General features: G+C 44.2%; 1 protein-coding gene across 1 annotated transcript in view; it reads right to left on the reverse strand.

Annotated features, from left to right (window-relative positions):
• CSMD2 (CUB and Sushi multiple domains 2) overlaps nt 1–12,072 on the reverse strand; it is a 797,331-nt gene that overhangs the window by 166,048 nt on the left and 619,211 nt on the right. The window contains 2 exon segments of the mRNA XM_064281672.1: nt 1,778–1,969; nt 7,450–7,652. Coding sequence (XP_064137742.1) covers nt 1,778–1,969; nt 7,450–7,652 — 395 coding nt within the window.

The raw sequence follows: 12,072 nt of genomic DNA on the forward strand, positions 1-12,072 counted from the left end.
GGGTGGCTCCTGGCCTGAAAGGTTTGAATCCACTCAGAGGTACCTCAGAATAAAGGCCTGCTGATCTATTTCCAAAAAATCAGCCACTGAAAACCCTACGGAGCACAGTTCTACTTTGAAACACAGCGGGTAGCCATGAGTCAGAACTGACTTGACGGCAACTGGTTAGTTAAGGACTGGGCTGGCTCTAGAACCCAGGTCTCCACTGTCCTCTGTCCATTCCCCTCACTCTCTGTCTCACATACCATGTCATGTGTCTCTTAATCACCAGTGAGGAGCAGGATTTAGTGACTCACTGTCAATGCCAGGCCTCACAGCTGTATCTAGCAAAGGCCAGTCCTCTGATGCTGGACAGGCCCCCATGAGCCTGCATGGGAAGAGGTGCAGGGCACGGCTAGGGTGGACTCTGCGGAGCAATGTCTCTGGAGCTCCCTGGAACCCATTTCCAGCACGGCAGACGGCGGAGAGGCAGGGCAATGAAAGACTTTGCATTCAGATTGGTGTGTGTGTGTATGAATCTTGGTTCTGCCATATCCTAGCTTTGTGATTTGGGGCAAGGTATTCACATTTCTCTATGCTTCAGTTTCCTCAACTGTAAAATGAAGGAATGGGGCTAATTTCAGAGAGCTGTAGGAAAAATTAAACGAGGTTATGTAAGTAAACACCCAGAATGGGGCTGGCCCACAGAAAGGACTCAAGAGCTATTGGCTCTTTTTCCTCCTCTTTTTTTTTTTTTTTTTAATACCAATGTTGAAATGGGAGATAAATGCATTCATTACCTTGCCTGAGAAAAAGCACTTTGTGGAAGAGCGCACTTGGAATGTTTGTTTCTATTTCTCTTTCTTTCCTGCTCCCTTCTGCCTTCAAGTTCCTTCCTCCTCCCAGTCTCAGGTATCTGGGGTGCAGGATTATTGAGGCCCCAGTCCTTATAAGCTATATCACTTTGGGCAAGTCTCTGAGCATACGTTTCTTCCCCTGTCAAATGGGAAGATTTTAAAACTAAGGATGGATCTAGGGAACCAAAATCCAGGTAACCAATAATTTCCTGCAGAAAAGGAAAAGCAAATTTCTTTCCTTTATATCCTGAGCCTGAAAGTGCCCTTCTTGGGCTTCAGATAATAGGAAAGCCATTTCAGAATCTGAGGACCCTTACTGGAGTCCCTGGGTGGTAGAAACTGTTAACATACTCAGCTGCTAACGACAATGTTGGAGGTTCAAGTACACCCAGAGGTGCTTTGGAAGAAAGCCCTGGCAATCTACTTCCAAAAAATCAGCCACTGAAAACCCTCTGGAGCAGAGTTCTATTCTGACACACAATGGGTCACCGTGAGTTGGAATCCACTCAATGGCAACTGGGTGGGGTTGACCCTTACTACCTGAGATGGCTCATTGTCCTCCTTCCAACCTATACATCCTGGACCAGGGAGAAGAAGGACAGACATGCTTGACTTAGAAATCTTGAGGATTATTTTATAGAGTGAAGAATTTGTAGTGTGTATAGGGTCGTTATGGGTCGCAATCGACTCCACTGTAGTGGGTTTGGTTTGGGCTGGTTGGGGCGAGTAGAGTGGGAACGTGAATGCGTGGATGAGTGCGCGTATGTGTGCGCATGCGCGCATGCATGCAAAGAAGGCTAAGCTTTGGGTCATCTGCGACTTTCAGCTATTCAGATTCTCCTGCCCCAGACCTAGGATGTAGCTGCTGCTTAGGTGGAGGGGTCTGGAGCACATGACTAATGGAACCAGAGGAGAGAGTTCATTCTGTAGTGGCTCTGTACCGATGCACGTTGGTGGGCTGGGCTGCCAGAAGAACCTGTTCTCGATCTTCACACAGCTGATCTCCGCGCTTCCCTGCAGTGCATAGCCAGGGTCACACTGGAACACTGTGGAGTCACCAGCTTCCCAACTGCTGCCACTCCGGCTCCCATTCTGCGGGACCCCTGGGTCATTGCAGGATGTTGCTGTGGACACTAAGACAAGAAAACAGAAGAGAAAGTGAGGCTGGCAACATGTCTGCCAGCTTGTCACTTCCATCACCAGTGCCACTACTGTGTCCGCTGCCACTATCTCCATATCACCGTCATCAGCTGCAGCAGCAGTGCCACCATCTCCATTCTCACCACCATTACCGTCACTGTGTCCTCCACAACCTGTGATCACACTGCCACTCTCATGACACCGCCACCATCCGTTCCACCAATACCTTCAGCATTACCACTATCAACCTGCCATAAAATACTAGGAGTTAATCGTGATGGCACTGTTATGATTGCAGAATTGAGTTCAATTTGATTTGAGAACACAAGTGTTGCTGCATAGACAAAGCTGTGCAATTTTCCATAATGTAACTAACATTATCAGTATAAGGGAGTGACAAGATAATTACATATAAACTCAACATATTCAATCAGAACTGTTTGCCAAGGAGTCTGGAGCTGGCTTGCCTGAATGCTGAGCAGTGGTGGTGGGATGGCAGAGATCTGCTGAGGTTGGGTGAAGACCATGCTCTCTCTTGCATGGCAAACAACCAAGGACCCACTATACTGAAACTATGCTCAAAGAAAAATCAAATGTTTGTAGCAAGTGGCAAGGTAGACCTCAAAACAAACATGAGTAACTGAGAAGTATTAAAAATTCAAAAACTCAGGAATGTGGGAGATGTTTGCAGTCTAATACCTAACCCAGAGCAGGTGTTGTGAAACGCTGAGTGAGTGATGGAAGAAAGGAAGGAATAAAAGAATAGACGAGGAAAGGAATAAACCAATGCAGCACTTGGAACCACGTCAAAGGAACTGGTATCAAAGGCAAAGTCCAGAGAAGGGTTTCTGGGCAGCTGTAATTACCACAGCTGCCTCCACAGCCCAGAGCTGACAGTGGGGCTTGGTGCCGGTCTATGCCATCGTGAGCAAACTGTGACTGGCAGGCTGTGGGGGCAGCAGGTTCTGGAGGCCACAGTATAAGTAATGCTCATTTGCTCAGAGGGTGGGTTTTCCTAAAACATTTTGAGAAAAATGATTTTGATTGTAGAACAAATGAATTTATGATAGAGTAGAATGTACAGTTCACATTAGTTCTTAAGTGAAAACATAAAGACTCAAAGAGATTTTGTATTTGCTTCACCGTCCAGATGACCTGGGGGTGTGAACTCACTCTCTTCTGCTGTTAGGAGGGCTTCAGTGGGAACGTTTGAGAAGCACCGGCCTAGGGAAATTGTACACATTAGTATCGCTAATTATAAGATTGAGGATTGTATGGATGAGTCTGGAGTTACCGTATCTAATCCTTATATCCGATGTGTAGGGTCGCTATGAGTCGGAAATGACTCAATGGCAATGGGTTTTTTTTATATCCAATAATATCTTGAGACAGTATATGACAAAACACAACCCACTGCCTAATCTGGCTGTATGCCTATTTCTGTAAATGAAGTTTTACTGGAACACAGCCATGCTCATTCATTTACCTATGGTCTGTGGCTGCATTCATGCTATAACAGCAGAGCTGAGTCATTACAGCAGAGAATGGATAGCTCCTAAAGCCTAAAACATTTGCTATCTGGTCTTTTATAGAAAAAAGTTCCCCAGCTTCTAGTATATCTTAATCCTATCTTAAGCTCTCCTCTTTTGACATCAGGTTTTAAAAACATATTCTTTGCTTTTATCCAGATTTAATCCTTAACACCATTAATGGCCTACCATCACGATGCCCCAGCCACGTTTGTAAAATGTTTGTCCAATACCAAGCCCAGTCTGCCCTCAGGGCCTTTGCACTTGCTGGCCCTTCTGCCTGGAATGGAGGTCTTCCTATGCTAGCTCCATGTTGTCATTTAGTTCTCAGTTCCAATGTAACCTCCTCAGACAGGCCTCTTCGAGCACCTTCCTCTGGGCTCATCCCTTAACCTTCTATCACATCATCCTGTTTTGCTCTTTTCATACAGCACAGTCTGTAATGACCTTGCTAATTTGTTTGCATCTTTATTGTATATCACTTGTGTATCTCTATGAGAACAGGGACTGTGGCCTAGAACAGTACCCAGCACAGTCGTGTTTAATAAATACTTTTTGAATGAATGAATGGACAGATCGTCACAATCTGACACTGACTTTATTTATAAAGTCAAATAGAGAGCAATCTACTTTTTCCCAATGAAAAAAAGACTTAGCTTTCATTTCAAACTTTGCACAGCAACTCTACAAGCGGAAATGATTCCCTAGAAGAAAAATAGCTCACTGTTCTGGCCATATTTGGAAAGAATATTTATATGGTTGGCAACAGACTGCAATGATTAACAGCTTGGGTTTGGGAATTAGAAACAGGGGTTTTGATCCAGGCTCTGCTACTTATTCACTAGACGGCCTTGGCTGAGAAACCTCTCTCGGTTTCAGAGCCCACATCTGCAACGTGGATTAATAACGGGACCCATACTGTAAAGTTCTGTGAAAATTGTAAGAGAAATGGAGGCAAGAGCTTAGCATGGCACTCCCTCAATAGATGGTAGCAATTGTACTTCCCTCTCCTTCCGTGCGCCCCCCTCACCTTTCATTGTTCTCACTTTCTCTCTTTAATGCTCTTGAATTTGAGCTGCTTGGCAAAGCCTCCAGCGGCAGCCTGGATTCACGTGGTACAGACAGGATGTTAGATGTTACACAGTCATGTTTACTTAATAAGCCAAGCCTAGACTAATCGTCCCTGGCATTTCCCTACAATCCCCTGTCAAACACACACTATAAAGTTAACATGGGGTGAGCCACTCTTGCCTCCCTAGAGTAGTCCTGGTATTTGCTGACTGATGACAGCAACAGGGAAGGTGACCTTTCCCAAACCTTGGTTATGCCCAGAACACTGGGCTGGGTTGCCACGGCCTTCAGGAGCTGAGGCTAGGAAGCCTGACCAGTCCCTGCTCTGCAGTCCTAAGAAATGCTCAGAGCAGCTTGTTCAAGGAAACTCATATTAGAGAAAACCATCCATTCATCTGTTCATTTCTTCTTGTGCTCATTTGTGAGTGAGCACCTACTGCATGCATTCACTGTGGGGGCATCTGAGAGGCACAGTGTGGCTCCAGCCCTCAAAGAGCTTTCCATGTGACAACAAGTGGGTGACCAGCTCCAAGAAAGGCAGACTGTGTGGTACTGACAATGTACTGAGGAAGTGGAAGTCAAATGCTGGAGGGCTAGAGGCTACAGCAATTTATTCTGAAGCGGGTGATTGGGAGGAAGTGATATCTGAGATGAACCTTGAAGGATGAATAGATTTCTGTGGGATAAGCAACACATGAGAAAGCAGCCAGAGCAAAGGCACAGAGCGTGACAGTGGCCAGTGAATCTGTCTGTCCCATGCGGCAGGCCTAGGACACAGTGGATGTCAGATGATGCAAATCCATGGGGGACTCTGTCAGGACAATTATGAGCCTTTTTTCTTCTCTTTTTTTAAAGCCATACCCAATGGCTTGGGCACAGTCAGAGAACAATACATGTCTGGCTTTAATTATTCATAACATTCCTTTCCCCAGAGAGAGAGAGAGACTGCATGTCCCCCTCCTTATTGCCATGAGATCCTTCCATTGCTTATCCCAGCAATTTGCAAAGTTTGTTCCATGAAATCCTAGCCTCTTGAGATGGCCTAGAAAAAAATCCATCCATGGTCAAGTATGTTTGCAAACTGTGACACACCAGACACCCCTTGAATTCATGTGTATTAAATACTAAAAGTTCCAGGAAGCCCCACATTAAAGAAAACCTCTTTAGGTCTGCCTCAACCCCATTCCCAACAAGACTTGACCTTTTGAACTTCTTTTCTTTGCGATACCAATTAACATCCCATGTAGCTCTAGGGAACAGACTTTGGGAAACGCTCATTTAAACTCTAGCTCTCCGGTGGGACCTTAATCCCTATGTGAGTGTAATGTCACTCATGTACTCTCTCCATGAATGAACATGAAAAAACCAAAACCAAACACATTGCTGTTGAGTCAATGCCAACTCATGGCAACCCCATGTGTTACAAAGTAGAACTGCTCCACAGGGTTTACTTGGCTGTAATCTTTATAGAAGTAAATCACCAGGCCTTTTTTTCCCATGGTTCTACTGGGTGGGTTCGAACTAAAATTTTTAGTTTAGAAGTCAAGTGCAAACCATTTGACCACTTATGGTTCTGATGTAAGTCGAATACCACTTTTTTTTTTTTTTTGCTTTTCACTATCGTCTTTTATTATCAGTATCTATAACTTTGGCAATGTTTGAACAATAAATCATAAAAACTGAACATCTGAGAATGATAACCTCAGCAAATTATGTACTGCAATGTAACACTAATGATAAGGTGTACAAAAAAGAAAAAAGATGGTCGTAAATGCAGTTTGTCGTAACTTGAATATGTCGTAAGTCAGGGACTACTTGTACAGCCTCACCCGTGCCAGCGACAGATGCCAATCCCCATGAACTGATACACCATTGGGTGAAAGTGTGGCATCAAAGCCATGGCTCAGGTGTCCACAGACTTGCTCTGGAATCCCCATGGAAACCTCCCCCCACGGTGGAGTAAGGAGATGGTAATGAAGATAGCTGCTGTATAATAAACAGGGAGCATAAACCGAGAGTCACTTGTTCGGGGAGATGAGTGATGGAACAGGCACTTCAGAGGAGATGAGATGATTCATTTCAGGGAAGGGACAGGGCCAATCATATAAATGATCCAATATTGGGACTTGGACCTTTCAGCGTTGCCCATTTTTGGTCGCTCTTTGTCATGCTCCTCCATATTTAGCTACTGTAGTACATAATTAATTGAGTTGAGACTACTTGTGTTTGGCTTCCAGTCCTTACCAAGACCTGTACCATGTCATGTCATATCACCTCGTCTATCACCGCGCCCGGAACCGCTGTCAGCTTGTACTTCCTCTGCATTCTTCCACTCCTGTGTTTCAGCCACAATGGACAACCCTATATTTCTGGAACCTACTTTTCTGCTTCTGCACTGTCCTGTATTCTTCATGCTAGGATTTCCTTCTCTCTTCCATCTAATAAGGGTTCATGAAGCCTCCAAAGCCCAGCTCAGTGGCACCTTTCCATGTCATAGTGGCCACTCCTTCCTTGAAACACTTCCTTTTCTTGAGCAACTTCCACTCATCCTTCAGGTCTGGGCTTGGGCACCATCTTTTCTGGAACATCTTCCTTGATGCTCCAAGGTGGCCCTCTATAGGTTTCCATTCTGGCCTCCCTTCCTCCATTCAGATCCTTACCCCTTTGTATGTGAATGTATATTGATGTGCCCATCCCCCCACCAGATATCTGAATGGGTGCTTCCTGCGTACCAGGCACAGAGCAGATGCTCAAAAATATCTTTACATAAATGGAGAGATTGAGGAAAGGGAGGGACCAGAGGGAGAAGGAAGGGGGTTGGTGTCGGGTGGCAGGACAAAGGGACGTGGGGCTGCTCGGAGGTGAGCACAGACCTGAGAACTGGATGGCAAACCCCTGCTTGCTGGTGAAGAAGTCGGTGCTGAACTGCAGAACGACCGAGCTGAAGGTGCTGTGCAGGTCCTTGGGCAACGCTGGGCCGCTGAGCTCCTTCAGCAGGACCCCGCTCTCCACAGGCCCGTCCCAGATGCGCAGAACGTCATGGACTTCCTCTGTGTCGAACACCAGGAAGTGGAGCCTGAGCGAGACAAGAGGGCACGCAGTCACCCCAGAGAGCCCCTCCTCTCCAGGGACTCCAGTTAGGAAGGGTCTGAAACCCATGGAAAGACTTGTAGGAAGGAAGAGAAGGCAGTATTGAGCAGTGTCCTCATGATTCCAACCTGCCTGCTCCTCAGCTTGGCGTGACCAGCAGTGGGGACGGGGCGAAGGGTGGATTTTGTCTATCTTGTGGATTATTATGAGCTTCATGCTGCCACTGTCAGACCCCACCCCTCTCCTCAACCCTACCCGGCTCCAGACCTCACTCCTGAGCCCATAGCCCTATCATTTCTAGATTGGTGGTGATGGTGGGGAGGTTGTTGAGAAGGCAGTGGTTTGGGCTGGATAAAGGATAGGCTTAAAAAAATAGGGGCTAAAGGGCAGAGGGAACTGTGGGGTCTCTGAGAAGCCATTCCGATATCTGGTGAGGGGATGGGCACATCACTATACAGTCACGTACAAATTAGTAAGGATCTGAAAGGAGGAAGGGGAGGCCGGAATGGAAACACATAGAGGACCACCTTGACGCACCAAGGAAGATGTTCCAGCAAAGACGGTGCCCAAACCCAGGCCTGAAGGATGTGTGGAAGTTACTCCACTCTTAGGCTTCTCAGAGCAGAATTCCGGGGGTATCAGCTACACAGAGGCTTGGTTGAGATAACCCCTGCAACCTTCAGCAGGCCAGGCTGGGGTCTCCATGTGTGAGAGGCCTGCTAGAGACAGCTCTCAAAGTCAGGGAGCTCTGTAGGGACCCAAATTTTTCCAGGACAAAAAGGCCCTGGCCAAAGATGTCTTGGTTACAAGTAGTGTACTCGCTGGCCCTCTTGTTCCAGTGTTCTTCCCCTCCCCCACCTCCCTCCCCTCCCTTCCCCTTCCCTTTCCTTCTCCCTCCCCTTTCTCTCTCTTTTTAACATATATATATATACACATATATATATTTAAATTTTGGAATAATTTTAGACTTACAGAAAAGTTGCAAAGATACTACAGAGAATTCCCATAGACCTCTCACTGTTTTCCTGACTGCCAACATCTTACATTTCTGCGGTACATTTGTCACAACTAAGAAACCAACATGGATTCATTATAATAAGCCAAACTCTAGGCCGTAGTTGGGTTCCTCCAGTTTTCCACTAGCGTCCTTTTTCTGTTACAGGATCCAATCCATTTATCACTCTTTTTAGAAATGTCCTTTGAAATTAGAAAAATAAGATGTGCTCAAGGCAGAACAAGGCAAACAGTATACAGGAATAGTGAATAAAAGAAAATTAGTCTCTCTTGCTCTCTCTCTCACACAACTAACCAGTTTTCCAGAGTTCTTCACCTAATACTAGGTTATCCATACAGACGTTTTTTTCAATGTACGTGCATACATATTTTTTCCCCCAAACGAGGCCATACCTTACATAGTTTTGTATAACTTTTTTTCTTCATCTAAAATACTATGTTATGGACATATACATGTATATACCAATGATCATGAAGATGGCACAGGACTGAGCAATGTTTTGTTATGTTACATATAAGGTTGCCATAAATCAGAATGGACATGATGGCAACTAACAACAACATCTACTTCATTTTTTCTACAGAAATGGGCATTATTGTATTTCGCTATTTCACATCAGACTGCAACGGACACATCTATCTCTATATAAATTTGCATGGTTTTGTTAATATTCAGTTGATATGTACGAATATTTTTTGGAGGGAGAAAGGGTATGTATATTTTAAAATTTGCCCTCCCAAATGATTAACCCAATTTATATTCCCACTAAACAGTATTAATGTGACTATTCTCCCCAACCCTCACCTCACCAATGTCAGGATTTATGATGTTGCAGATATATTCTGTATTAAAATACTTGCCCATCTGCTAGCCCAAAATGGAATCTCACTGGTTTTCAATTCAGATAATTTTTAGTAAGGTTGGGTATTTTTGCAAATATTTACTGGCCATCTCTTCATATTTTTCGGCTTCTTTTCATTATATTTATACCTTATAATTTTATCTTTTATATGTTTTGACTCCTCTTTTATATATTTGTTGCTAATATTTTCTCTCAGTGTCTGGTGCCTCATTTCCCTTTAAATTTTGTTTACTGTGTCTATTTTGGCATAGAAGTTATTCGTTTTTATGTAAACAAATATGTTAATCTTTTCCTTTAAGGATACTAGGTGTCATGTCATGCCTGGGAAAACCCCCTTCCTCTTGAAATTATTAAAAAGCAAAGCTTAACATTTTCCTTGCACACATATAGCTGCATTTTTGAGGTAGGGACCTAACTGCTTTTTCCAAATGGATGCCCAATTGTCTAAAGTAACCTCTTCCATATTTTGTCTATCAAAACACCAAGTTGACCTCCTCCTTAGCATTTATCACAGCCTATACAAATTTATGATTTCGAATTATGGTTGTTGGCAAAGAATATTGAATAGACCATGGACTGCCAGAAGAACTAACACGTATGTCTTGGAAAAAGTATGGCCAGAATGCTTCTTGGGAGCAAGGATGGCGAGACTTCGTCTCACGTATATTGGACATGTTATCTGGTGGGACCAGTCCCTGCAGAGGGATATCATACTTGGTAAGGCAGACGGTCAGCAAAAAAGGGGAAGACCCTGGATGAGATGGACTGACAACAGTGGCTGCAACAATGGACGCAAACATAGCAAAGATTGTGAGGATGGTTCAGGATAGGGCAGTGTTTCGTTCTGTTGTGCATAGGGTCACTGTGAGTTGGAACTGACTCAATGTTAACAATAATACTTATTTCCCACCACCCATCTGTCAGTTTCTGGCTCTGAGGTGGCTTGTGTGTTGTTACAATGCTGGAAGCTATGCTACTGGTATTTCAAATCCCAGCAGGGTCACCCATGGTGGGAAGGTTTCAGCAGAGCTTTCAGGCTAAGACAGACTAGGAAGGAAGCTCTGGTAATCTGTTTCTGAAAATCAGCCAATTAAAGCGTTATGGATCACAACAGAATATTATCCTATGTACTGCGGGAAGATGAATCCCCTAGTTCGGAAGGCCCTCAAAATACACAGTGGCTGAAACAATGGACTCGAGCACAGCAAAAAACATGAAGATGGCGTAGCAATATTTCATCCTGTTGTACGTAGAGTCAGCATGAATCGTAGCTGACTCAGTGGCAACTAGCAACAGCATACTTATTTGTTTACTATCTGTCTGCCCAACTAGGATATTGTTTTCAAGAGGGCAGGACTACATCTTGCTCACTATTTATAGTCCCCGTGCCTGACACTGTGGATGGTGCTCATGAGTACCTGTGGAATGAATACACCCTGAAAAAAAACAAAAACAAAAAAACAAACCCATTACTGTCAAGCTGATTCCGACTCATAGCGACCCTATAGAACAGAGTAGAACTGCCCCATAGGGTTTCCAAGGAGCACCTGGTGGATTGAAACTGCTGACCTTTTCGTTAGCAGCCAGACCACTAGCTCTTAACCACTACGCCAAATAATCCAGGTTCTCCCCACTGGTTTGAAATGTCACCTTGGTCATGGTTCTCTTTCCAGGCCCTCCCCTCAGTTTCAGTGGCACCCTTCTTGGCCTTTTCTGTGTTACCAGGAACACAGCTACTCAGTTTATTGTGGTTTTCATATTCTTACATTTTTATATTCTATTACTGCAAATTACCTTTCATACTTTTCCCCAATATTTCTTAGATAATTTCCAAAATTTACCATTTCAAATGACCTTTATAGTTATCAAGTTCCCCCTCCAAAAAAAATCCCATTGTGATTTTGATTGGAATTGCACACATTTATTCATTAATTCTATCACCCATTTTCTGTCAGTTTGTTGTACTGTGGTGGCTTGTGTGTTACTATAATGTTGGAAGCTTTGCCACCAGTGTTTCAAATCCTAGCAGGGCCACCCATGGTAGACAGGTTTCAGTGGAGCTTACAAACTAAGACAGACTAAGAAGAAAGGCCTGGGAATCTACTTCCAAAAATTAGCCAATGAAAACCTATGGATCACAATAGAACATTGTTCAACTCGCTTGCTTGGGACATGTTATCAGGAGGGATAAATTGCCAGAGGAAGACATCACATTTTGTAAAGCAGAGAGCCAACGAGGGTGAGGGAGACCCTTGGTGAGACAGATTGGCATAAAAGCCACAATGATAGACTCAAATATGCCTGCGATCGTGAGGATGAAGCAGGACTGGGCAATACCATGAGTCACAGTCAACTTGATGGCACCTATCTCTCTCTATGGACTAATGTGAAGAGAATTGGTATCTTTATGCTACTTATTTTTCCCAGCCAGGAACACTGTAGAGATCTCAATTTATTTTTAGTTTGTGCATTTTGGCAGTTTTGTGGTTTTCTTCCTTGCACATTAATTATTAAATCCATTCCTTGGGA

Source organism: Loxodonta africana, chromosome 3 (assembly GCF_030014295.1).
Source record: "Loxodonta africana isolate mLoxAfr1 chromosome 3, mLoxAfr1.hap2, whole genome shotgun sequence".
NCBI classification, from domain to species: Eukaryota; Metazoa; Chordata; class Mammalia; order Proboscidea; family Elephantidae; genus Loxodonta; species Loxodonta africana.